This window comes from Malaclemys terrapin, chromosome 9, assembly GCF_027887155.1.
Source record: "Malaclemys terrapin pileata isolate rMalTer1 chromosome 9, rMalTer1.hap1, whole genome shotgun sequence".
NCBI lineage: Eukaryota > Metazoa > Chordata > Testudines > Emydidae > Malaclemys > Malaclemys terrapin.
The window spans coordinates 46372139-46396336 of NC_071513.1; the positions used below are offsets into that span (position 1 = coordinate 46372139).

Genomic DNA, 24198 nt, shown 5'->3' on the forward strand with positions numbered 1-24198 from the left:
TCTTGCCCGGTGCCGCTCACACTTGCTGTCTCTCTCTCTCCAGTGACCTGTCCCTGCAGTGGGCCCAGCTGTCTCGCCATTGCAGCACGGAGAAGAGCAGCTCCATTGGAAGCATGGAGAGCCTGGACCCGCCCGGCCAGACCTACTACGAGGGCAGCCTCTCGCCTGTGGACCAGAGCATGTACCAGAACAAGCGGGACTCTGCCTACAGCTCCTTCTCAGCCAGTTCCAACGCCTCGGACTATGCCCTGTCCCTGCGCCCCGAGGAGACCTCCTCCACAGACTCCATCCTCCAGGGCCTGGGCCCCAGCCGAGCCCACGAGGGGCGCTACCTGCAGACGGGTAGTGAGGGGGCAGATGTCTCCCACCAGCTGTGTGGGCGCCTGGCACCCAACTCCAGGCCCTCCTCATGCCCCCATGAAAGCAACCTGTCGGGCTCTGCCAAATCAGGCGCCCCTCCCCAGCCCCCTGTCAGGAGGGACAGCCTCCGGGCCTCCAACCCCCAGCCAGCTGGCACCGAGCGACGCCGGGCCTCCGCCCCTGCTGATGCCCTGCACCTCCCGGGCAGATGGACCTCGGACACCTCGCTGTGCCTGCGAGACAAGGAGCCCAATGGAGTGGGAAGCCACCCGAAGGAGCACCTGTCTGCCGACCAGTACTACATGCTGAGCTCCCACCTGGACAGACGCCAGCCCAGCATGGAGCAGCTGTTAGGGGAGAGCACAGACCATCCCCAGGGGGCTGCCCATGGGCAGTGCCAGGACAACGGTGCCCACGAAGGACAGCCAGGTGCCAATGGTGACCCGCCCCTGTCTCCTCAGAAGGGGCACCGGCACAGTGCCCCTGAGCAGCTGCTTGAATCCCAGCTGCACTCCCTGAATGTAGCCATGGGCAGCAGATGCTGGGACACCCAGCTGCAGGACGGGCACCAATGGACTGTGAACCCGCTGCACTTGGAGCAGCCGGGACTCGGCCAGCAGACAGAGGATGCCAAAGAGCAGCCGTGCAGGGATCCGGCTGCGGGCCCAGACCAGGCTGATGACCATGCCACACAAGCCCAGCACTCCCCTGACCGGGCCCAGGACTCCTGCCACAGCCAGGGGCCGTACAGGTGTTACCCAGAGCTGGAGAGATCCTGCAGCACCCCCGGCGACTCAGCCATGCCACAGCAGCCTGCTGGCCTGACCCCTGCATGCAGCTCCGAGGCGCTGGTGGAGGAGGGGAAGGAGTCCGGGGAGAGCAGGCCGAGCACCAGGAAATCGGGCCCTTCCCATCAGCGATCAGCCCAGCTGCGGCGCCGGAGTGAGCGCTTCGCCACCAACCTGCGCAACGAGATCCAGAGGAGGAAGGCCCAGCTGCAGAAGAGCAAGGGCTCTGCAGCTCTGCTGTGTGGGGAGGAGCCAGTGGAGGAGACGGACGAACCGTGCGAGAGCCCCCCCAATCCCTCAGCACCGCCACAGGGCAGGCTGCCTAGCTCAGGGGACAGGAGCTCTGTCAGCGTGACACGAGCCAGAGCCAAGTGCCTGAGCCCCAGGCCGGGCGCAGCGCCTGCTGGAGAACATGGCAGGAGCCCCAGCCGCCCAGCCAACAGGAGCACCCCCACCCCCCAGCCTGCACGGAAAGGCCCCAGCACCCCTGCTCCTGACAGGGAGAAGCAGAGGGCTCTGGGGACTCGGGGCCGGTGGCGGTGGTCTCCGGAGCACAAGCTGCAGCGGGCCCTGAGCCCTGGGGAGGCGTATGCCAAGGGGCCGGAGGCGCCCGCCTCCCCGCTGCGCCTGGCAGAGGACGCCGTCCTGCTGCCCTTCGCTGACCGGAGGAAGTTCTTTGAGGAGACCAGCAGGTGCGTGGCACGCCTCCCCGCCCGGCACAGCAAACCCCCCAGCTTCCAGCCAAAGGCAGCCGAGCCGCATACCTTTCAGCCACTGGGCGCTGAATGTCAGGAGCTATGGCGCCGTTCCGTGGACCAGTCCTACCCGCCCCTGTCGCCGGGGCGGCAGAATCTCCCCGCCTATGCCGAGTGCTGCCTGGAGCCGCCTGTGTGCTACGCCGGCCTCCCGCGGCATGGCGAGTTCGAGTACCTGCAGCCCTTTGCCCGGGCCTGTGCCGGGACAGCCCCGGTGCTCCGCGAGCCCTGCCTCTACTGCTCCGGCAACATGTGCCCTGCACTGCTGCAGAGGAACATGCAGCCCAGCCATCACGGCTACCGCTGCCACACGCATCCCTGGGTGCCGCGGTGTTCCGACTGTTGCTGCTCTGTTCCCCACAAGGCCCTGGAGGAGAGCGAGCCCTGGCCTGGGAGGAAGGTGTTCCTACCGGTAAGAGATCCTCCCTGCAAGCTGCCCCTGGTGCCAGGTGGGCGGGCCCGGTGGCTGAGCCTGGCCCGGCTGAGTACCAGCTTGTGGAGAGGTGCAGGGGGAGGCTGTCAGAGGGATCAATCTGTCTGTCTGTCCCTGGGGACGGGGAGCAAACCCTGCTTAAACACCAGGAGCTGCTGCCTCCTTCACCCTGCCTCACCCTGAGCCCTTTGCCCCATGCCAGCCACTGGCACCAGGAGGCACCAGTCCCCTCCCAGGCTGTTTGAAGCTGTGTGTGTGTGGGTGTGTGTGTGTGTCAGAGCAGGGTGTGTGGGGAACAGGGTTGGGGGCAGAGTTCCTGGGAGGTGGCAGGGCACAGGGTAAATTGTGTATTGCATGGATGTGTTTGATCCCCGATGGTTCCCCAGCTCAGGGAAGGGGTTCTGCCCGTGCCTGTATGTCTGTTTGGCATATGCCTGGTTTGTGTGGAAGGAATCATGTACCCCTTGCCTGAGACCTGCCCACCTCTGCCAAGACAGTGACTGGCATCCCCTGCCATCTTGTATTGAACTCAACCTTCTCCAGAAACGTGCCATGGGTACCCCCCTACCTCCTGCCATACATGCCCCTGCCAGGCCTGGAGCAGCCAGCTGGTGTCCCTCTGGCACCCCTCAGTGCTGCTCCTACACTGGTAGAGAGGGGAGGGGAGGAGTCAGGCTCCTGGCCAGCAGAGTCCTAGCTGTGGGCTGGGGAAGCGGGGGCCCAGGGAGGGCAGCGGTGGGTCTGAGCCAGGGCAGGATGAGACTCTGCTGTGGCCATGGGGCTGTGAGCGGAAAATAGCCCCTGACCTGCCCCCGTCCATCCTGCTCCTGGGATGTGAGGGGGGGGGGAGGTGGAGAGCACCAGTGGGAGGGGCGGGCAGCTCATCCTGGCCATCTCACTCCTCTGATTTTTCTTTGCAGGAATTTCCTCTGGAGGAGTGGGAGCCTGGGGCGATAAACAGGAAGGGCAGCCAGTCAGTGAGGTAAGGGCTGTGGCGGTGGGAGGAGGAGGGGACAGGTTCCTACTTGGCTTTGATATGGGGCCAGGGTGGGGGGTCACTGATAAAATGGCCGGCCAGCCAGCGAAGGGGGTGGAGGCTGCCTGTGACACTGGATCTCATGGAGAGCCCCATGCACCCCAGATGGGGTCCCCAGCACTCAGCTCACCCAGACGCTTTGCTGGGATGCTGCCACTTCCAGGTGGACACCACAGCAGACCTGGCTTCCAGGCCCACAGATCCTCCTTGGATCTCCAGCTGGTGGCTCGGGTGGGGCTGTGGCCCTGCCCTGCAGTACCTGCTCGGTTGGGCTATGTGGGGGGCTGCTCTCATTACCCAGCCCAGGCTCCTACCTACTCCCCCCTCCGGGGCGCTGCTGCTGGGGGAGAGGGGTCCTTCCTGGCCAGTGGGGATCAGCTGTGGTGGTTCAAGGTTTTGAAGGTGGACAAGGGTGTGAGAGCCCTGAGAAAGAAGCCCCAGAAAGTGCCGCGGTCCTGAGTTAGCAGCCCAGGCAGGAGAAGAGGCTGTGGGTACCATGTGCTGCAGGCAGTGGTGGGGGCTGCACAAGGAGTGGGGGTGTCTCCCAGCATGTTTTAGCTGTGCTGGAGCAGGGGCCATCCCCTATGGCTCTGGTGTCAGGGCCCCAGCTGTGGGGAGCAGGTCGAGCCCAGCCTGGCGTGGAAGGGACATAGTCCGAGCGCAGGCTAGGGGCCAGGCCAGGAGCAGCAGCCCGTGCTAGTGCCATGTTGTAGGAGCAGGTTGAACTCAGGTCGTTGAGTCGCACCAGGCTGGAGCCAAGTGAGCCGGCTGAAGCAGGGTCAGTGGAGCTGAGGCTGGGCGAGAGGCTGGGCCAGGAACTGGGAGCTAGGCAAGGGACCAGGAGTGCACAGCAGGGTTTGTTAGCAGCAGCAAGCCAGGGATCCGCCCAGCTACACTGACAGCCTCAAGGTGTTTTTTCTTAAGCAGCGTGCCTGGGCCAATCCTGCCAGCGCCTCCCTACACAGGCAGCCAGTGGGGCTTGCACTGTGGGACTCAGAGGAAGCTGTTTCCTGCTTTGCTGGAGCTGGGAGGTGGCAGGGTGGACACCGCAGCAGACCTGGCTTCCAGGCTCACAGATCCTCCAGCTGGCCCGTGGCAGTGATGGTGCCTGGGGAGTCGCTCTGCATGCAGTGCTACAGGCCAGGGCACAGGGTTGGCACCTGGGTCGTGCTGCTGCCTCTCGCATGAACCCAACAACAAAGCTCTGGGCATATGGCTAGAGAAACCTGCAGCCTCGCTGCCAGCTCCGAAAGGCCTTTTTTAACCCCTGGCCCAGCCATCAGCCCAGAGGAGCCAGGAGGAGTCCATGTCCCCATACACACACATTAACAATCCATAGGATCACAAGAAAGAGTCTAACTAGGGCCTCTCTGTTTCACTGTCTGGGACAGGCAGGCAGCTGGTTGTTGGGGCTTCCCAGGGTGCTGCTGCTGCAAGAAGCCTTGGGTTTCTGTTGCCAGGATTCCCTGCCAGGATAGCCGTTCAGTACAGCTCTGGCTGTGGTGATTTGTGGCGAGTTTCCACCCATCAAGGAGGTGCCTGAAGTGCTGTTTCCAGGCAGAAGAGCACCAGTAAATCCCCACACTGAGCACATGAAGGCTGCACAGCCGAGCAGGGAAACACTGCAAAAGTTGTCATCTCAGGCCAAGATTTTCAAAAGGGCAATCCACAGCTTAGTCCCCCAAATCCTATCGAGGTGCCTGGGCCCAGATCCCCAGAGGTACTTAGGCCCCTAACTCCCATTGACATCAGTGAGAGTTAGGTACCAAAATATCTGTGAGGACCTGGGCCCTGAATAACGGCTGATTTTCAGGAGTGCAGAGCACTAATCTGCTCCATTAGCCTGGGTTCTGAAGGGCCTCCCAGGTACCCCTGCAAGGCAGATGATAGACTGTAATCCAGAGAGGCTGGCTAAAATCAGCCCTGGTATTGAAGAGTTAGATTGTCCTTAGGGATTTAGGAGCATGAGTCCCACTGAAAGTCTTGTGAAGATCCAGCCTTGGTGCCGAACTCCGGAGGGGCTGAGGTTTAGGCATCTGTTGGTTAAAATCTTGTCCTAAATTTCCCAGATCTGATTTTGTTTTGGAAGCAAAATCCCAAATGCTCCACAGGCACTGTGGAAAGCCAAGCTAAGGCAAAGCAAAGAGCCTGTCCTCTGCCCTGTGCCTCCCCCCATGCAGACCCTGCTAAGAGCCGAGGGCCAGGGCTGAGCCTTTCAAGTCATTTTCAACAGTTTGAAAGTAATGATGAAACATGCCTGGTCAGCGCTGGCCATGAGCAAGGTCGTGGCCAGCCTAGCTCGCCTTGCAGCATTTCTCACACAGGCACGCCTTGGGGCCCCGCAGATCTGCCTTAGTCGAACACAAGGCACTGGGCTTGGTCCAGGGGAGCTGGCTGGAGATCTATAGGGGTCCGGCTAGGTGATCTTACAGGCCCTTCTGGCCCCTCCACACTGAGCTGTGTTTGGTGCAGCACGTGGCATGGCGGGTCAGTCCCTACCCTGGGGTAGCCAGTTCTCTGTTGCATGTAGTGGACTAAGGAGAGGGGGGCAGGTTAGTGAGTGCATCTGAGAGGTGGCCATGCCGTGGGTTCTGAATTAGACTGCGGGAGGGGTCTGGGCTGTGACTGGAGGCAAAGGGTAAGGCGATGCAGCACATTCCCAGAGGCGGGGTCAGCGGAGGAGGCTCAAAGGGCTAGGCAGGCTATCCAGGGAACAGGAGCCACATGCCAGGTGAGTCCGCTGTGCTCTGGGGGCATTTCCGATGGCCCTGCTCTGCCTGAGATTTGGGCTGATACTCACACTAAGGCTGGTACTAGGGTGGCACTGTTGTATTGGGAGAAAGTGCCTTGTTCAGGTACAGCTGTTCTGCTTCCTGGGTGGAACCAGCCGGTGTGGGGTAAGCACATTTACAGCTGTGACTGCGGGGCTGGGTTACCTAGACAGGAATCGGTCAGGTTTGTGTGTGGCCAAGGCCTCAGTGGGGAAGATGGCTGGGGTGAGGATACCAGGCTGTGTGACAGGGGAGACCAGCACAGGAGTTCAGAGTCCCTTTGCCTCTCCATTTCTAGGCTTTCCCAGGTGTGCCCCGCTGGTGTCCCCTCCTTGCTACAGTCCTGGGCTTGCCGCTACCTTTCCTGGAAGGGTTAGTTTTTTTTCTCTCTCCAGCTCTGCCTGCTTGTAGCTGAGAACCACGTCTCCATGTGCCCCAGCAAAGCAGGTGTTTGATCTGGCTCCAGCAGGATTTGGATTTGTGCACAGGCTGGGGGTTGAAGGGCGTTAGTGCCAGATGTAGGGTTACCATACGTCCGGATTTTCCCGGACATGTCTGGCTTTTGGGGGCTCAAAGCCCCGTCCGGGGGGAAATCCCCAAAAGCCGGGCATGTCCGGGAAAATCGGGAGGGCTCGGTGGTGCTCGGCCGGGGCCTATTTGGCTGGTGTCGGGGCCGGTGCGGGGCCGGGGGCATGGTGCCAGGCCGGGAGCCGGGCTGGGCGCGCGGTGCCGGGCCGGGGTTCAGGGGCGCAGTGCCGGGCCGGGGTTCAGGGCCGGGCCGGGCGCAGGGCCGGGCGGGGAGCCGGGGGCCCGGTGCCGGGCCGGGCCCGCGGGGCCGGGAGCCGGGCCGGGAGCCGGGGTCGCGGGGCCGGGAAGCCAGGTCCGGGGTCGCGGGGCCGGGAGCCGGTCGGGGGTCGCGGGGCCGGGGTCGCTGGGCCGGGGACCGGCAGTGCTGGGCGGGCCGGGGGTGCTCGGCCGGGGCCGGCACCCCAGGGCCCGAGCCAACCCAGGCTGGAGCCGCCAGGGGGCCAGCCTGGGCCGCGCCTCCTCCCCCCACACTCCCCCTTACCTGCTTCAGGCTTCCCGCGAATTAAATGTTCGCGGGAAGCAGGGGAGGGGGCGGAGACTTTGGGGAGGAGGCGGAGTTGGGGCGTGGGCGGGGCACCGTGGAGTGTCCTCCATTTGGAGGCACAAAATATGGTAACCCTAGCCAGATGCCCATTGACAGGGCCCTTCCAGAAGCCCAGCCAAAGCACACTAGAGAGTGGGGCTGGGTGTTGTATGTTACGCTGCATGGTCAGTGGGCCTGCTCTCTGCCTTGTTCAGTCAGGGATTTCCTAAGGCTGGTCCGAGCCCTGGTGATCTCAGCCCCGACCCTTGGGGATTCCCTGCCCCTAGCGTTCATTTTGAACTTGCCCCTCATTCCAAGAGCAGCCAGATGCGGACACTCCTGTTCCCAAGGCAGCCGGCAGGATGCAGCGGAGCAGTTCCAGAGGAAACAAGCCAGTTATTTTAGCAGCTCCCAGGCGAGCAGGGAACGGAGCAGAAGGCGGGGGAGGGCCCGGAGGGATGCCATCACCACTCTGTACTGAGAGGAGGATCTGGCAATAGCTAAAACAGGGGTCTCAAACACACGGGGTGATTTTCTGCAGCCCGTGAGCCCCTCGCAGCCCCCCCGCCCTCTCCTAGTATTTACCAGAGCGGTGGCCGGACATGCACCAGGAGCAGGGCAGGCTCCCTGCCTGCCAGCCCTGCCCTGCGCAGCTCCAGGAAGAGGCTGGAACATGGGGAAGGGGGGGCAAAGGGGCTGTGTGTGGCTGTTACTTTAGGCAGCGCCCCCAGCAGCTCCCATTGGCCAGGAACGGGGATCCGCGGCCAATGGCAGCTGCTGGAGGCAGTGCCTCAAGCAACAGAAACACACAGCCCCTCGGCCCCCCGTTCCCCACGTTCCAACCTCTTGCGGGGGCAGGGCAGGCAGGCAGGGAGCCTGCCCTGCCCCCAGTACGCGCCGGGCCAGATCCTGTCCCCTGAACCCCTCCTGCAGCCAAACCCCCTGCTCTGAGCCCCCTGCTGCACCCTGCACCACAACCCCCTGTCCTGAACCCCCTGCCTCTCCCCACACGCCTCCTGCACCCTGACCCCCTGCCTTGAGCCCCCTGCTGCACCCTGCACTCCTCTTGCACCCCAACCCCCTGCCCTGAGCCCCCTGCCGCACCCTGCACCCTGATCCCTTGCTGTACCCCTCACCCCTCCTGCACCCCACACCCCAACTCCCTGTCCTGAGTCCCCACCACACCCCACACCCCTCCTGCACCCCCTGGGGGCAGGGAGGGAGCAGAGTTGGGGTGGGGATTTCAGGGAAGGGGTTGGAATAGGGGCCGGGAAGGGGTGGAAAGGGGCGGGGCCTCAGGGAAGGGGTGGAGTGGGGGCGGGGCCGAGGGCGGCGTGAGGGGGGGAGGTGTCAGTAATGCGCCCCTAGGGGTAATGTACTAGTCCTCATGTGGCCCTCATGGTCATTTGAGTTTGAGACCCCTGAGCTAGAATGTGGGATTGAGGCGTGGCCAGGGGAGCAGGGACTGTCCACTCTCAGTCCTTGGGAGCTGGAAACGTGACATGCTGCGCAGAGATGCTGAGAATTGCGTGTCTAGCCCTCCATGGAAGGATTTTCCATGGGGTATCATAGGGATCATCGTCAGCGTGGTGGGAGGGGAGGCAGAGGAAGGACTGCTCAGTGGTGGGGGTCTAGGACTCTAGAAATCCAAGCTCAGCTCCTTTCCCCATCCATGCCTTGGGGAGAACAGCCCCCCTCCCCCCACCAGGGGCATGAGACGGTCATTCCATTGCAGATGGGGGGCCCAGACACTACGCGTGGCGTCGGATAAGTACCTTAGCGAGCGGCCAGCACTCTGGGTGCTGGCTGCCTGGGGCTGGGAACTGCCCCAGGGCTGGGCTTGCCACAGCAGCGGGGAATTGGCTCATAGAGAAGGGGTTTCTCTCTGACACCTGGCTGCTGGCTCCTGTGGAAGCGGGCTGGGATTGAATGGGTTTCGGGGGCATCTGCCCCCAATGTTTTCCCCAGTGAGCTGGCGCACTACAAGATCGGCTTCCAGAGGGAGGGTCCCTTCCAGCCCTGCTTGGAGAGCTCCGAGCAAACGTGGCCTCCGTGCTACCGGGCCGCGTCCTCTCTCGACCTCTCTTGGGACTGTGAGCAGCGCGCGCCAGAGAACCCCAGCGAGTCACTCCACCGCCCGCTCCGGGGCAGGGCCTTCTCCGAGAGCCACCTCAACATGGAACCGCCCAGCACCCGGGGCCAGGAGATGAGAGACGCCCCCTTAGCCAAGCTAGATGAGATCCACCCGATGCTTCCGTGTCCGGCCAGAAAGAAAGGGCCGCCTCCTCCCCGGCCCCCACCCCCTAACTGGGAGAAGTACAGAACTCGCCGGGCCTCCCACCACCACCTGTACCCACTGGAGCCCGCTGGGCCTGGCTCAGCCTTGCTGGTGGTGCCCCTGGAACAGCCTCACCACCAAGGCGGTGGCAGCGTGGAGACCGCAAGGCAGCGCTCCCAGAGCCTTCCCCTGGACAAGCTCCCTGGGGACTCGGTCAAGCCCGTGGCCATCTCAGAGCCTCGAATGCCTGGCACCCTCCTGCAGGAATCCCTGGACACCGGGCACCTGCCAGAGCAGGGGAGCAACCACTACTACTGCCACGTCTCGCCTCGGGAGCCGCTGGCACTGGACATGGGCACCAGGGACACTCCCAGGCAAGTACCCCTGGTCCCCCTAGCCCCAATGGCATGGTCCATGGCCCTGTCACCGCCCTCTCACCCAATAGCGGGGCCCATGGCCCCACTTCCCCCTTGCCCTGATGGCGGGGCCCATGGCCCCGTCACTGCCCCCTCGCCCCTGAGGGGCCTCACTCACCTCAGTACCATAATCTGTTCCCTCTCAAGACTGCCGCTGGATGCTGCCCCCGATCCCTGGTGTTGTAATGGGCTCCTGGCGTGCATCCTGTTCTGAGCCTATGTCACTCTCTGCTGAGGAGAAACCCCGTCCTTGCTGGGAGTCGCTGGCTGGGGGGCTGTGCCAAGGGCTGGAGTGCTTTGGTGGGCATTGGCCACATGTAAGGCAGGCTGCTGAGCTGGCAAGGCCTTGCACCATCCACCACGCCTGAGCTAAAGCGAGCGAGAGACCGATGGCCCTTGGGGCCAGCTTAGGCCCTTCTGTGGGGTCACTCCATGCAGCTCGGGGGCCGAGCTCAGCACCAGCACCCCCTCTCCCCTCCAGCGCAGGAGCGAGGCTGGCATCCCTGCCCTGCTTGGCAGCAGGTTGGCTGACCAGGACAGGATGGTCAGCCTGGGATGTCCCTTGGATGCTGATTCCCACAGCACCAGAGGTGAGTAGGGACTGAGGAATGGCCCCCCTTTGCCCACCCCCATTCAGCTCTCATGTCTCTTACCGCGTGTGTGTGTGGGGTGGGGGGTTCCCTTTCCCATGAGCGCTGTCTCTCTGGGGTGACTTTGGACTGACTGTTCGTCCTGCTGATTCCCTGGCCCATGGCCCATCATGGCTCACAAGAGCCTGGAGCAAAGAGCTGTTGGCCCAGGCTGTCCAGAGGCGGGGAGGGGTGGGGGGGTGGGTGGATCCCCTGGTGGGCCTGGCCTGATGGCAGTGGTGCCCAGAAAGGCCAGAGAAGAAGGGCCATGTCCCGAGGTGTGTTTTCCTCTGCTTGTTTGGTACTTCAGCAGTAACGAGCGTGGCCCTCCCCATCTCTGTGGGAGGAATCCTTGGAAGCGTCTCAGCCCCCCACCGAAGGGGCAGATGTTGGACCTTTAGCTCTGAGATCCCTTCTCCCAAGTGCATGTTGGATGTCTAAGTCCAAGGGGCTCTTTAACCAAAAATCCCAGCAAGGCACGTCAAGCAAAATGTCCCATCTGCCTGGTCCCCATGGCCCTGGATGCTGGCAAGGGAGGGTGGGACCTGATTGGGATGGGCTGAGCTCGCAGGGAGAAATGCTCCCCTCTGCCTCCCCCGACATTGACCGAACCCTTTGAAAGCCAAGCCGGGTACGATTGCCTTTTTGCCCCCCCGCGAACATGCTATTCTCCAGCACACACTCTTTTCAAGCTTGTGGCACAGCCCCTGAGCCAAGGCTGCTCCCAGAGTCCAGCCGGCCCGGAGTCGTCCCCTGAGGCAGAGGGGTTCCGGCTCCCCAGGGGGTGTCCCCCAGTACCCCAAGGGCTGGAAGCTCTGGGCGCTGCTACACTACTTAGGCTCCCTACTAACACCTTTCCTCTGGGATTGTGTTTACAGGCCAGATGGGCCCTCAGAGGAGAGGGTGAAGGAGACGCCGCGGTGGGATATGGGCAGGTCTGTAAAGGATGAACAATACCAGGTGATTAGCTGGGGCCAGGAGCGCCCGCGGCCCAGCCCCCCCTGCCTGGGTGAGTGGTACTTCCCTGTGAATTCCCGTGGCATGGGCCCATGTGGCAGACATGGCCACTCACTCCCTGCCTCCTCCTGCAGCCCCCGAGAAGGTGGAGTTGGCCCAGGAGAGCGCAGAGGTGGAGAGCTGCCGGCTGGGCAGGCAGCCGCCCTGCCGCATGACCTCAGAGGAGCTGATGCGAGACGTGGCGGGCAGGGATCGCTCCCTGGCAGGTGTGCTGAGCCCATCCTCTGGCATGGTGACAGCCGCCGAGGTCATGGGAGAGCTCTTCTCGGCGGGGGACCGCCGCTCGTGGAAGGACCATTACCAGCAGGACTGGCGGCTGGAGAAGCAGAGTGAGGCTGAAGCTCAGGAAAGGTAGGAGGCGTCTTGGCTATTCCTGGGTGGGGCCGGACGCTGATGTGTAAATAGCTCGTGGGTGCTGGTGCAACCACTGGGGCATTAGGGGGTGTCACATGTTCTGTGCACGTTCCTTCTGGGTGGCTGCCGGGCCCAAGCAATCACAGCATCTTCCCTCCTGCTGGGTTTTGTCCCATGGTTGCCCATTTCCCTGTGTCCCCAGCCAAGCAGCCCCTGGGCTTGCTGAACATTGCAGGGTCACTTCTGCACTATCGCAGCGGCAGATCGTTCCCGTGTGGCCTTGGGGACAGGGGGCCGCTCTAGTGCGCCCATAGTGGGGTGCCAATGGCATGTGGGCACTGCAGGGAACTCCCCACTGCATTCTAAATGGGGGGAAGGTGAATTTCACACCCGCTCCCAGGGCTCAGGCAGCCAGCAGGTGCTAGGCTGGGCCCTGTGGGGGCAGAGACAGGGACGGCTGCAGGGCCTGGGCACTGGCAGCTAGCAGGTGCTGGGCTGGACCCTGCAGGGGCAGAGACAGGGATGGGCATGGGGCCTGGGCACAGGCAGCTGGCAGCACTTTGCTGTTGCTCTGACATAGGAGGCAGAACAGGAAGAAAGTGCCGTCTCTGTGCTGACGCCCACCTGCACCATGTGGCACCAGAAGAGACTGCTAGGGGTCTGGCCAGGTCCAGCTCCTGCTCTTCTGAGGCTGCTTAGCAAACCCAGGCATCTCAGCCCCTGATGTCTAACTGCCTTCCCCCATCTGGCAAAATGCAGCTCCTGTCCCACAAGCTGGAGCCCAGGGATTGGGGGATCTGGTGCCCTGAGACTGCATGCTTAGGGTTCAAAGAGCCTAGTGGAGTTAGCAGCCATTGGGATTCAGGTGCAGATTCCCCCATGTCCCTGCCAGTAACTTCCTCACTCTGCAACTGGGAGCTCAGCTTCCCTCCGCTCTGGGCTGTGTCCGACCCCATGTACTGTATGTGTGCAGGGAGGAGTTCCAGCCCATCTCCCCTCCCCTGGGGGGCGCCGTCAGCCCCACCTCCTACTCAGCCTATTACAACACCTCGGCGGGGAAGGCTGAGCTGCTCAACAAGATGAAGGAGCTACCGGAGGGGACCTCAGAGGAGGAGGAGGTGGATCACGAGCTAGCACAGAAGAAGGTAAAGTGGGGCAGAGGTTATGGGGATTGTGCTCTGTCTCTAGGACCTGATATTGCCAGGGATAGAACCCAGGAGTCCTGACTCTCAGGCCCCCCTGCTCTAACCACCAGCCCCCACGTCCCTCCCAGAGCCAGGGATAGAACCCCAGAGTCCTGACTCCCAGCCCCTCCTGCTCTAACTCCCAGCCCCTACATCCCTCCTAGAGCCGGGTTAGAACCCAGGAGTCCTGGCTCCCCAGCTCCACCTCTCATGAACATGGCACCTGACATGACCCCTGGGTTTTAATCCCCTCTCTCGCCCGCTGCCCCACATTTCTCTCCCTCTGCAGGCACAGCTCATCGAGAGCATCAGCAGGAAGTTGGCGGTGCTGCAGGAGGCGCAGCGGGGCCTGCAGGAGGATATCAACGCCAACGCAACATTGGGGGAGGAGGTGGAGTGCCAGGTGAAGGGCGTCTGCAAACCCAATGAGTTTGACAAGTTCCGCCTCTTCATTGGAGACCTAGACAAGGTGGTGAATCTGCTGCTGTCGCTCTCGGGGCGGCTGGCCCGGGTGGAGAATGCCCTCAACAGCCTGGACCATGAGGCCACTGAGGACGAGAAGGTATGTGGGGGGGGATGCTCTGAGGAGGGGCACAATCCTCTGTATTGGCATGCACATGCCAGCTCGTCCACATCACCCCATTAGCCTGGGCACCAGGACAGTGGATCACAAGTAGCAACAAAGGTCTGACCCTACAGGATCCCCAGGAATCTGTCCTCCTCCACCCCCTTAGCTGACATGCAGGCACCTCTGGAGTAGGGCATTTAATAATGCACAGCAACGTTCTATAGGCAGAAGAGGGGCAGAATCCTGTGTTCAGCTGACCTGCAGGATGAATTTCTGGAGCAGATTGTGGTTACCCAGGTTAGAGTGTGGCTGGAACACCAGGGCTATGAGTCAAGATTTAGCAGTGCTTTGACCCCAATGCTGCATTAGCAAAGCACGGGTCAGACAGGTGCTCTGTCCTCTGTTAGGAGGGGCTGCGGGTCAGGAGTGAGGGGCATCGGCAGAGCTTGTGGGGGGTGGAAATTCAGGGCTGGAGTAGCGGGGGGCTGTGGGTTGAAACAGACACTGACCGTGTGTGGAGGGGAAGCTTCCCCAGCTTTCTGTACTGTCTCCCCCCCACATCCAGTTTCCTCTGATATTTTTAAATTAATATGTGGCCTGGTGCCACGGACTCACAGATCGTCCCGACTCTTGGCCCTGTGCGATCCACGGGGGGTGCCCCTTTTAGTGGGACAGCTCTTCTCGGGGGTCCACTCTCTCTCGGGGTCAGGCCCCTCCACCTCCTGGATCCGCACCTCTCTGAGCCTTAGCACGTCTGTCTCTGCCGTGGGTCCCCTCAGGGAGTCCACTCGCTCTGGACCCCCGGGGCCTCCACCCCCGAAGGGGTTGATGCAACCCTGTTCTCTAGACCGGAGTGACTCTCAGCCAGCATGAAACAGGAGGGTTTATTGAGAGTTGAACACAGCACAGGAAACTCTCTGACCCTCAGGCCTGGCCTCCCTCAGCACAGCACATCCCAGTCTCCCTGCATCCAGGTGGGCTCTGCCTGCTTCCCCTCTCCAGCCCAGAGCCCCCCCTGCTCGCAGCTGGGCATCTGAGATCACCGGCCCCAGGCCCCGCCTCTGTCCATTGTCTTCTCTCCAGGTAAACAGGGTCGTAAACCGGGGCCTCCTCTCCTGCTTCTGTCCTCTGGCTGGAACGGGCTGGTTAGGTCACTGGGTCCTCACTCTGCAGCCCATTGTCCTCCCACTGGCCAGAACCGAATGGGCTGCGTCTCCTCAGCTGGGCCTCTGGGTCACCAGGTCGCCAGGTCACCGGTCGCTGGGGTATCCATCCTCCCGGCCATCGGCTGGGTCCCCACGTCCTCTCTCCGGTCCTCTGCAAAATACACTCCCTCTCCCCTCACCTCGTTAAACCAGTAACACCCAGGGAAACTGAGTCCCACCCCCTCTGCATGCAAACCATTGTAACTCCACAGAAAACAAGAAAACCCCCCACTTCGTCACACCTGAGCACTGCCCTGTTGTATTGTGGGGGTGTCTCTCTCACTCGGGCACTGCCCTGTTGTGTCTGTGTGTGGGGTTGTCATAGGGTGGGGGGAAGTCAGGGCCCTGCACCCTCACTTCCTGCAATTCACCGTGACTCTCAGCCAGCCAGTAAAACAGAAGGTTTATTAGATGTCAGAAACACAGTCCCAAGCAGGGCTTGTAGGTACAACCAGGACCCCTCAGCCAGGTCCCCTGGGGGGCAAGGATCTTAGACCCCAGACTTGGTGTTCCCTGCATCTTCCCAGCCAGCCCAAAACTGCCAAAACTCCCTCCAGCCGACTCACTCCCCTCCCCCCGGCTCCTCCTCTCCCTTTGTCCAGTTTCCTGGGCCAAGGTGTCACCTGGCCCCACCCTCCTTCTGGCTCAGGTTACAGGCTCAGGTATTGTCCCTTACCTAAAGTCATCCCCTGCTCTCCCATCCCCCATGCAGACAGTTCCAGTGAAACTAAACTACATGCCCAGGTCAATCTACCCCGCTCCCTACTGCGTCACAGGGGATGGGTGTCTCACCCGGAGAATGCCCTGTTCTGTATGTTGGGGATCTCTCACCTGGGCACTACTCTGTTGTGTATGTGTGTGGGGAGGGGGGCGGGTGTCTCACTCGGGCACTGCTCTGGTGGAAGGGTCTTACCCCCCAAGTCCGTGGTGGGTCTGCCATGTGCATTCACTACTCCCCGCTCTGCCTCCCACAGCTGGCGCTGCTGGAGAAGAAGCGGCAGCTGACGGAGCAGTTGGAGGATGCCAAGGAGCTGAAGGAGCACGTGGATCGGCGAGAGAGGGCCGTGTTCGGCACCATCTCACGCTCCCTGCCAGTTGAGCAGCTCCAGGACTACCAGCACTTTGTCAAAATGAAGTCAGCCCTCATCATCGAGCAGCGGGAGCTGGAGGAGAAGATCAAGCTGGGCGAGGAGCAGCTCAGATGTCTCAGGGAGAGCCTCCTGCTTGGGCCCAGAGATTATTAGTGCCAGCGCTACCTTTTTGGTGGCCACGCAGCCACGGTCTCCTCCAGTGGTGTGGCCTAGAGCTGACAGCCACGGCCTTCTCACGGGCTGCTGCTGGAGGACCCTGGAGCAGAGAGGGGTGTGTGGGTGCGTCCCGCCACCCCCCACGGCCTCCCAGCTGGTGACCCAAGCAAATGGTGCCAGTGTGCGTCGTTCTCCTCCCTTCCCACCGATGCACTGATTCAGTGGGAGCCAGTCACATGCCTTCCAGCCGGCAAGATCCAGCAGGGCACTGGCACAAAAGGGGGGTTCAGCCCTTCCCAGGGTGCCATGACCTGAAGCCCCAAAGGGGGAGGCTGCACTAGCCAGCTGCACTAGCCATCTCCACTAGCACTGACCTGCCATGGGCCAGGCCACCAAAGCCAAGCAAACAGCGCTCTGGGTGGGAGGGGCTCTGCCGGAGAGCGGGCTGGGATTTCTGGAGCTGAACTGGAAGCCAGAGGAAACTGGACTCTTCAACACGCCAAAGGGGATGTTGCTTTTGCTTCCCCAGCCCTTGCCAAGGTTTGCAGCAGGTTCTCCAGCCAGCTGGGAGAGCCCTGCAGCTGGCCCCCGCTGCTGCCTGCCCAAAGATCTCCCTCTCCCTTGTACGGTGCCAGGGTGGGGCAGAGGGCATTGCTGCCCCACTGCCATGACCCCAGGTGGCACGACCAAAGAGGATCTCGCATCAGTGCCTGGTCTCATCCGTGTGTGTGTGCGCGTGTGTGAGATCCCTGCGAATGTTATTTATTTTTGTATTTTTAAGTTGCTTTTTTCCTATGGAGGGGCCTTATGGGAAGAGGGAGGGGCATGCGGGAAGGGGGAGGAGCACATGGAGTCGGGGAGGAGCCAGGAACCTTAGCCCCGGGAAGAGCCTGTCCCTAACGCCAACTTCCTGCCCAGCCCTGGCTTTGGGCCCAGGCGCTAGGACTGTGCGTTCCACCCAAAGCAGGGCCTGGAACCAGCAGCCCCCAAGGGACAGGGAATGGGATGAGCCTGTGGCTGGCTGCCAAGCTGCCTGGCTCTTCCTCAGCTCTTGCTGTTTTGGGTATGAGGGAGACAGGAGGGCTCTGGACATCCCTCACTTCCTGCCAGGTTCACGATGTTCTTAACTGAAATCTCCCCCTCCTGCAGCCAAGGCCAGCTCCTTCACCAGCTCCGCACAAGGAGCGGGCCCCTCTCCCGGGGTTTAGCCGGGGAGGCACTGCCGCCCAGCGCAGGCCCCTCCTCTGAGGTACAGCTGAGGGGCACTACCCCCCTGTGTGAGCCCCTTGCCTACAGTTTGTTCTGAGTCCATTCCAGGAGGGTCCAAGAACCCAGGCCAGGGTCACTTGGTAGCGGGCTCACGCCCAGATTCTGCTGCAGTTGCGGCTCATCCCCAGCTGTTGCCGTGTGGGGCAGTGGCTGGGGCATGGGAATGGAAGCCCAGGACTCCTGGGTTTTCTTCCCGTCTCACCCACTGATTGTATATACCCACTGATATGCACTTCCCTGTCTGTGCCTCCCTGATGCCTGCTGTATGATGGGGTGATGCCATCTGGGCAAGGAGCTGGGAGCTCTGTGCAGAAATCCCATCCCCCAGACCATCCTGTCTCTGATAAGCTCAGACACCTGGTGCCAAGTGGCCACCTGCCCTGGCTTTCAGGTTCCAGCGTTCACCTCGCTCTGGGGCACGTGGGGTCTGGAGACTTGTCCGCTTGTCCATGGGTCAGCTTTAGTTGCCTGTGGCCAGCAGCTCTGGTGTCTTTGGTGCGTGATGGGAGGGTCCGGGCCCTGGTGTTACACATGCTCACACTAGGCACTGACTCTCCTTTGCCACCTTTGGCGCCTGTCCCATCTGCACCTGCCCTGCTCCTGTCTCCATGGTGGAAGCCTCCCAGTGCTCTTGCACAGCGCAGGTTGGTGCAGGTGTGGCACTGCTTTGCTCCCCCCACCCCCCAGCTCTGGACCCTATGTCACCACCATGCCTATTGAGGGGGCATCTGCTCCCCTTGTCCAATTGCAGGGGGATCGCAGAGTGGAGTTCCATGCCCTAGTGGAATGGATTCTGGAGCGCACCCTCCTCTCGGTGTGTGATTGCTGATGCAATGTGCTGCTGCAGACCCTACAGGCGTCCCAGTTGGGTACTCCCTTGTCTTCCTGGTTGCTAGTCTCTGTAGGAGCTGCTCTGGCTGCCCAGCGTACCTTATAAACACATCATGCCACATGAGCAAGCAGCTCAGGGATGAGAGACAACAGGAGAAAGCACTAACCCAGGAACCAAACTCTCTTGCTGCCCTCTCTGTGTCTGGGTATCTGGTGTGGCCCAAGCAGCCAGATCCCAGTGTGTCCCAGCTGCAAACCCTGCACCATTGTTCTGGGATTTACCTCCCTGAGAACTGCACCTGGACTGTAGCTATAGAGACATGGTGGCATCCTATAGTTCTGTAGAAACAGGTTCAGGCTGGGATTTCCTGGCATTAAGGACTTGAGCTGGTCTGTTCCTCCTAGCTCCCCCACTGCAGCACTTCTGGTCGTAAAGAGTTAATTACTTCTTCTAAGACACATGGCTTCTAAGTAACCAAAGGAATTTGCTGGGGACCTGCCACAAATTCTCAGCCCCCGACATCCTCTTCCTCTCCATTGTGTTTGGAACAATAGTCTAAACCCACTAGCCGCTTAACTCTCTCAGTGCTGTGCTGGGCATGGCCCACGCCTGGGCTCAGAGCCCCTGCCCTGTGATCTCAATAACGCCAGCCAGCCTAGGCTATTACTACAGAGAGGAGGCTGGTGCTGCCTCCCAGCTGGCTCCTGGCGGGCCAGGTAGAGCCCCTGGGAACTCTCTCTTTCTGGCAGGCCAGAGGGACTGTCCCTCCCCTGGGAGCTGAGTAGGAACCTGAAAGCCAGGGCAGGTGGCCACTTGGCTGCCTCTCCCACTATCTGCCCCTGGGGAGATCCCTGCTGCAGCTCTGCAGCTGGGTGTGGGGGGGCACGTTCCCACAACACCAGGGATGCCAGCCCTGCTGCAAATGCTAGTATGGGGTTGGAGTTGGGCAGGGTATAGGAGGAGCTCTCTGGAGACAGAAGCGTGACAGCACTTGTTGCCATGGGCAGGAGCTGTGCCACGCAGAGCCCATGCAGGGGGCTCTCCATTTACCGGGAGTCAGAGAAAATTGCAAGAGTGGCCACAGCTCTGGGTGGCTGCTGGTTGGAGGACATGGAGCTAAACTGGGAGACAGCCTGGCCCTGCCTGTACTCTGATCAGTGTGAGGGAACCTCCATTTCCAGTGCCCCACCTCCCTGCCCGATGCATTCCCAGCCTCTCCCTGGCATTGTGCTGTCCAGAGAGGTTAGGATAGGCCGATGCAGGTTGTGTGCCCAATGGGACCACACAGATCAGGGCTCAGTACTACTGGAGAGGTGCTGAGCCCTCATTGCACTAGGGGTTGTGGGTGCTCTGTGCCCAAGGGGGATCAGGCCCCATGTCAGAGCAGGGCCAGCCTAGTGCTTTCCCTTCCCATTCAGCTGCAGGGCATGCAGTGGGCAGCTAGCTAGCCAGACACCCTGTCACGTGCCATTCCCCACGTGATCATGCACCCAGTGAGATACCTCACCCCTCAGCCAGGAATGGGCCGGGGACAGGCATAAAAACAAAGACATACATTGAAAATAACCTAACCCCTTGTTGATACAAAAATAGCACTTAAAAAGGGATGGGTCATTTGCTTATGACTCATCTGGGTCACACTCTTTCTAAGGGGAAGTTTTTGAGCTAGTGATGGGGGGGAATAGCTAAAACACTAAACTCTTCTAGTGCTCCTTAACACTAACTGCAACTATGCTAAACTTTTGACAAGTGTTTCTCCACACAGGAAGAGACTATAGCAAGGGTGGGATGTTTCCAGTGTGCTCATGGCAGTAAGAGCCACCCTGCAATAGTCTCTCTCGCATCCAGTACTAAACCCTTGAAAAGAAATTCGACATAAGCTTTTTGCTGAATTTGCACGTGCATCTTTTCCAATCAAGCCTTGGAACCTGAATAAAACTGGCTGTAGCCAAAGAGGAAATAGCTGCTTTAGAAAAATAAACAACTGATTTGCAAATAATTCAGGTTGAGTAATTACAATGTTATGTGAAAATGCAGCAAAGGGAGCTCAGCGTTTCAGTGCAGGGTATCCTGTTGCCTCCAGGAGGTGATTAGAGCCATGGGATGAGAAAAGACTCCTGAAATAATACAGGAATATTGAACTGGAAATTCCATTGTTTCCATGCTGGGCCCTGGATTTCTGATGTGAATCAAATTCCTGGAATCCTTGAGCAATTAGCAGATGTGATATTACAGCCCCTTTTAAGGAGTCTACTCCCACAGGTTGTTCAGAAATGGAACTGGGCCATGGCACCACTTAACAATTATCTCTGACACCCCTTACATGCAATGACGAAGCTTCCCTAACACTACACAGATTTAAAAGCTCTGCTGTACTTTTCACCCTCTAGGCTGTTGGACCCATTGCACTTCACTCATCTCAGACAGTGGAACTAACATGGTCAAGATCACACACAGTCCGTTTCACGTCCTGATTTTCATGCACTTACCCAAGGCTGCCATGATTTGAGTTTCTAACACTACAGGGAAGGTTAAATCCACCCAAAGCCTTTGGAGCCTGAAAATGAATCATTTATATGCCCAGATCTCAACACGCCTCCACGTGTACAAGCTAGCAAACGTGCTTGTTTATTGCAGTGGTCTCCAAACTTTTTTGATTGCGCACCCCTATCAGTAAAAAAAATTTTGAGCATACACCCCCTGCCGCACTGCAGGGCTGGCTCTACCATTTTTGCCGCCCCAAGCAACAAAAAAAAACCCGCCCGAACTGCCGAAGCTGCACTGCTCTGGCGGTGCTCCTCCTGCCGTGCACCCTGAAGGATCCTCTAGCACACCCCACTTTGGAGACCACTGGTTTATTGCATGATGCCAAATCACATAGGCCTCAGCCAGGCCTTCTGGTTAAATCCTCGTCATGCTGATTGACAGGGCCTAGTTTCACCTCATTCCCCTGCAGCCTGTCCTTTCCCCATGTGGCGTATATGAGACACGCTCTTGTCCTAGGCTAGTGGTCTCCTGCCCTTCCCTGAAGGCCCAGTAAAAAGCCAGGCCATGGGGTGCTATGCCCCACAGCACAATTCTTATGCCATAGACTTGAGTAGCTGGAGGTATAGCTCAAAGTGCCATGCCACTGGCCTATGGCTTCCCTATGGGAGTAGGGAAGAGTTGTGGTGCATTACCAGCCAATGGGCACATGGGTTCCCTTGCTGACAGCCTCGGGGGGATGTGTACAGTGGGTGTGGTGGTTTGGCTGCAAGTCAGTTCCTAATGTTCCTGGCCAGTGGCTTGACAGCCCCAGGCTCCAGTCCCTGCAGTGCACATGCAGGCCCCAGGGCTTGGAAAGGGCTCTCCACTGGCTTTCAAATGGCATTTTTGCTCCTTCCCGCTGCACCCCAGGCCCTGGCCACAGCCCCTGGGCTAGCTCCTCCACTCCCACCATGTGCAATTGTGTTCAGCACAGGAACCTGTCAGGGAAAGGCCTTCAGATACCCCTAACTAAAAGCTCTGGGGGGCAGGGAGCCTTATTTCAATTGCCCACTAGAAAACCACACGCAGGGGCTCACTCCCATGGCTACTGCTCTGTGCTGTGATGTGGGAGCCCCTGGCCAGCAGGGTCTAGGAGTGCTGTCCAAGTGGGGAGGCAAAGTGGATCTGCAGAGCCCCTGCTGGTCAATGGGCGGCCTACAGGCTTTAGCAGGCAGGGCGGGGTGGGGAACGTGCTAAGGAAGACCAGGAAGCCCTCACTGTGGCAGTAAGACAGAAGGGAAGGAATGTTCTCAGTGTTTAGAATCACAAATGTGGGTGTCGGATGGCAGGGAGCCCCCGCTGGCCGCGCGCTGCCTGGTCTCCTGGTGCATAATCCTGACTGCCAGGCGCTAGCTGTGCTGTTATAGTCCTGAAGCCTCCAGCATTAACCCCTTAGCCTGACATGCACAGCCTGCCCAGCTGCTGGCCCAGCACGGGGATGTGCTAATGCTGTATATTTTGTGTACCATTGTGCTTCCTACACACTAAAGGCGCAGTGGGCTCTGTACAACGTCCCTGAGCGGTGTTTTTTACAATGTTATGTGTATTTTCTAAGCTGTTGATTACTGAGCTTGTTAGTGTCTCCCAGCTTGCTGCCGCAGGTATGTATCCTCACCTGGGGGGCACAGGGAGGCGAGGGACCCACTGCATTAAATGGTGCTAAGGACAATGAGCCACTGGGGTGTCATGTGATCATTCACGCCGCTGCTGAGATGTGATAGCAAGAAGATGGAGGCCCTAGCGGGATCCAGCTTAGCCTGGCCAAGCTGCCTGCTTGCTGGCATAGCTTATGGCAGCCACGCGAAGGGTAAAAGCATAGCTGGGGCTGAACTAGGGCCTTTGGTGGCAGTGCTGTGGCACTTGGCTCACACCTCTGAGCAGCTCAGACATGCTGCCAGATGCACCTGGGCTTCAAAATGACCTGGGAGCATGTGCTGAGCTACTGTTGGCTCCTCAGGCCTGGGCATGCTTCTGAGCCCCCCTCCTCCCCATGTAGCCCTGCAGCTGGGCAGCATGGCCCAAAGGGTGGTTGCTCACTGGTGGCCTAGGGGAGCCAGCAGCTCATGTGAAATGAGTGTGACAACCTCTGTCTTGGGGACACTGGGCTTGTCGGCTGGGGATCAGGCAGGGAGGGAGATGGAACACACTGCCCAGCAGGTTACGCTGTCTCCTTCTTCAGTGGGGCTTGCTACTCCCTCAGCTAACGGGCTCTGCATTGCAGAGAAGAGCCCCTGGCGCCTGCCTGTGAAAGGAGCTGTGGGCAGGGAATCACTGCATGCTGCGGCTGCTATGTAAGCCAGTGTGACCTGGATCTGTGTGGGGAGAGCTAGGAATTTGCACCTTTCTTTCTAGTCTCAATTTGTCTTGCTTCAGCATCCAGCCAGTGGCTCTTGTTCTGCCTTTGCCTGTGGGAGATGAAAGAGCTGAAGCGGTAGAGCACTGGCCCCTGGGGGGATGGTGAGAGTAGGACTCTGCTGGCTCGCATGGCCACAGAACTGTTAGCTCAAGTCCCCAGACAGAATCTTTACCCTCCAAAGTATCGTGCCCATCTGTGGCACACCACCAGTCCTGACACACAGCCTGGCCATTTGCAAGGCACAAGAAGTCCAACTGCATTCTGATCTCAGGGTGCTTATACAAAGCCTCCCTTTTTCCTTGTCGAGGGGCTGGGTTTGCTCTGGGGTCTGTGCAAGATGCCCACCCCTAAAGCCCTGTCAAGGTCGCTGTGCACAGCGTAGCCACATCGGTCGCTGAAAGTGTAACCCACACACCTGGGTGTGGTGTTCTGTCCCATCCAGTGGCACCGAGACCACTTAAAGAGAGAGAGATTGAGTCTGCTGTACAGCCTTAGTTGGCTTTTAGGTCATGCGGTAGAGGCTCATGCACTAAGCGCCAGAGGCCCCAGGTTCAATCCTGCCCACTGCTGACTGGGGTCTGTCAGTGTTACAAAAGCACTGGCCACCCAATTGCAGATTAACCTGTTCTAAAGCATCAAAGTAGCTGCTAAACTGAGCGGGCACGAGGTGCATCCCGCTCCTGTCAAACCTGCTCTTGGAGACAGCAGCTCAGCCACAGCAACAGGCCTGCTTCAGTGAGTGACTAAAGCCCATGTTGCAGCCACTAGATGGCATGCTCTGCCTGAGGCTGGGCCCTGCAACCAACCCCATGGCTAGCAACAGAGCAGCGACCCTTTTCTCTCTGCTACCCAAAGCCTGGCCTTGCCGAGTCCCAGACTGAGCTGTGCTGGAGGCAGGAGTGGAATTGGTCTCTGGGCAGCTGTCTGTTTGATTGCTGGGTGTCCAGCCAGCCAGGTGCTACCCCTGTGAGCCCTTCCCTAGGGACCCTAGGAAGCTTTGCATGAAGTTGAGATCTGTACGTGAGGCTAGTCTCACCCCTTCTCCTTCTGCTCTAAGTTACCC

At 60.0% G+C, this 24198-nt stretch overlaps 1 protein-coding gene across 4 annotated transcripts in view; it reads left to right on the forward strand.

Moving 5' to 3' along the window:
- Positions 1-22451, forward strand: part of SHROOM4 (shroom family member 4) — a 62035-nt gene extending 39584 nt beyond the window's left edge. For 3 of the 4 annotated variants that reach the window (XM_054038805.1, XM_054038806.1, XM_054038807.1), the window contains 8 exons: positions 44-2315; positions 3257-3318; positions 9223-9906; positions 11456-11586; positions 11669-11945; positions 12922-13093; positions 13422-13694; positions 15880-22451. In XM_054038805.1, the coding sequence (XP_053894780.1) occupies positions 44-2315; positions 3257-3318; positions 9223-9906; positions 11456-11586; positions 11669-11945; positions 12922-13093; positions 13422-13694; positions 15880-16149 (4141 nt within the window). In that variant the 3' untranslated portion in view covers positions 16150-22451. The remainder of the gene's footprint in view (positions 1-43; positions 2316-3256; positions 3319-9222; positions 9907-11455; positions 11587-11668; positions 11946-12921; positions 13094-13421; positions 13695-15879) is intronic. The other variant, XR_008446091.1, reaches the window with a different exon arrangement.
- The last annotated feature ends 1747 nt before the right edge of the window (positions 22452-24198 follow it).